The sequence below is a fragment of the Mus caroli genome, unplaced genomic scaffold (assembly GCF_900094665.2).
Source record: "Mus caroli unplaced genomic scaffold, CAROLI_EIJ_v1.1 scaffold_22669_1, whole genome shotgun sequence".
NCBI classification, from domain to species: Eukaryota; Metazoa; Chordata; class Mammalia; order Rodentia; family Muridae; genus Mus; species Mus caroli.
Window position 1 is genome coordinate 1 of NW_018391174.1, and position 2684 is coordinate 2684.

Below are 2684 nucleotides of genomic sequence, written 5' to 3' on the forward strand. Positions count from 1 at the left end.
CAAAGAGAAGGTATAATGTAAAAAAAAAGATGAGATAACAGTGCATGTAGTGCTGTGTTGGATGAGCCTGGGTAAAATAACAAAAGTTATAAACACCAACAGAAATTAAAATATACAATCCCAGAATTATATAATCACTACTAATATTTACTGATTGTTCACTAAGCACCAGGACATGACATAGAATTTAACAAAGAGGTCTTTCATTTTTAAGAAATAGTATTAATCCTTTTTACTATTTCAATGAGAATAGTTGATAATTGGTAAATGGCTTTAGACTATATAAGAAGTTGAGAATGAGGATATGAACTGCATGCAGTCTGGACTTTATTTAACTTTTAAGTAACTATGATCCTTGAAAGAGTTAAAGTGAAACTGAGAGCATGTACAAATTTACAAAATATGTAGTAGGGTGTTTTTGCTGCTATGTGCTTGATACACATTCTTGGAAATGTGTCATAAAATTAAAAAAAAATAATTATAAATGAGAGCACAGAGTGTAGCTTTCTCCTGCATCTCAACAGTAACTGTCAGGAGATTGTGAAGCAGAAGTCTTGCTTCTCTAGCTCATATGACCTCAAATCAAAGGAACTGTGCTTCAGAGGGAATCGACATGCCTTACCTTGATTTCAATAGCAGGATGGTGAAAGTCAGTCTTGGTTCTGCAGTGGCATGGTATCTATGGATCCTTAGTAATGTGTCAATGTAATTTGTCGTCTACAGTACTTGCCATGTTAGGTATTCATTCTCTAGCGACTCCTCCACTGATGTTAAATTTCCTAAAAAAAAAATTCCTTAACCAATCTAAAGTTTTCACCCCATTTATAGCATACAATAAATATTCAACACATATTTTTGAAAGAAATGGTTGAATGAATGATTTTCCCATAGCTGTTTGTGAAGTCTCCTTGCTGACAGTTAGCCACACTATACATTCTAGTATCCAATGTGACCCATGAATACATTTAGAAAAGTAGTTTAATCTCAACCTCTACTCACCTCTGCACAAAGAAAATTGCATGTATGAGTGTATGTGGTGTGTGTGTGTGTAAACAAATTAGTAATCTAAGATAAAATACTAGCTTATAAAAATAACCCAATTGATATAATCTTTGCCTCGAATACTTATAATTCTCTGCTAGATCCTCAAAACCACATAAAATGAGTGTTAGATACTTGTCAGTTAAATACTTGAGAGTTGGTTAGAGAATATCAGACATTAAAACTCTTTCTTAGCTACCTAGGAATTTCAAAGTCAACATGGATTACAAAAGACAATCTTTAAAAGAGAAAGATAACTTACACAAATTGGTAAATATATAGCTTAGAGAAAGCAGCTTTGACTGCTACTTCTGAATGTGTGTATGCATAGTTANACATGTGTCCATGTGAGCTGATTTACCTGCATGCCANAATACATATATGAAGTTCAGAATTCAATATGATTGTCTTTACTGATCTTCCAACCCTTTGATACAGGGTCTTTTCTGTCATTTGCTGCTCTATACTCCAGGCTAGTAGACATGGAGTTTTCAGTGATGATCCTGTCTCTCCTCTGCCAGCAGGGACATGAGACACTTTGAATGAAAGTCGATTAATATTCAGTGGCCAAACACTTTTATCAAGAAAATATCAAGGGAGCAGTGTAGAACTTATTGAAAGATTAGTAATAGAGATGAGTATGTTGAAAATCAATGTGCCTTCTATCCTGCCTTATACGACATAAGCTTTTACCACATGTCACTTACTTGAGGGTATGAATTATAAATGTTACTCATTACTTGGAAACCATCCATACCTTTCTTGGACTATATTCTAGTTAACATTACATTTTATACACTTGCCTATAAAAATTGTGTTTGACTCAAATAGTTATTCAACTTTGTTTCTCATCCACCCCTATATTCACCATGAACCTACCTAAAATAATATGTTAGAGCAACCACTAAAATACTAAAAGAAATATCCATGTATGTGAATGAAAAAAGTCAAAATAGTTTACTTTATTTAATATCTTTTAGTTTGAACTAACCTGAATCAAATATCAACTTGAACAATTACCTAAGATAATTAGTTATTCTGTATTTCTCATGATTACCAAGTACATCAATACTCACATAAAGAGGAAAACAAAATATTGCATGAGATTGAGAGACTCCTTGAAAATTAATTGTGTTTTTGTGAAATGAACTGCTCAGCACTCACTGGGAATGAGGTAATGATCCCTGATGCTTTGAATTCACACTGGATTCCAGAGCCTCAGCAGGGACTTATATTCAGTGACAAAGACAATGGAGACAACTTTGCACCTATAAATTCATAAAAACTTTGGACTTCTTACTTTGAAATGAATTCTTATTTCAAGAAGTAAGACCACCCCCCCCTCTGGTAAATGTAGACATTTTTTTCTTAGAAAATGCACTATATTCCCAAGCATTGTATAAACAGAAATCAGATGCAATCAGAAAAATATGTAACAAAAGAAANATAAACACCTCATANTTACATAGGCAAATTATTCAGAGTGATTGTGTATAAAACTAAGATTCTGTTTTTATTTATTGAAAATAGATTTTTTTCTCTCATACAATATTTCTCAGTCATAGTTTCTCCTCCTTCTTCCACTCTTCCCAGCTACCTAGAGTTTTCAAAGATTCCTTACTTATCCATCCATTGGTAAGCCC

At 33.1% G+C, this 2684-nt stretch overlaps 1 protein-coding gene across 1 annotated transcript in view; it reads left to right on the forward strand.

The window, feature by feature from the left end:
* Positions 1–723: 723 nt before the first annotated feature.
* Positions 724–2684, forward strand: part of LOC110289051 (olfactory receptor 483-like) — a gene marked incomplete at its 5' end in the record, with an annotated part of 3287 nt that continues 1326 nt past the window's right edge. Inside the window, one exon of the mRNA XM_021155254.1 lies at positions 724–811. Coding sequence (XP_021010913.1) covers positions 724–811 — 88 coding nt within the window. The remainder of the gene's footprint in view (positions 812–2684) is intronic.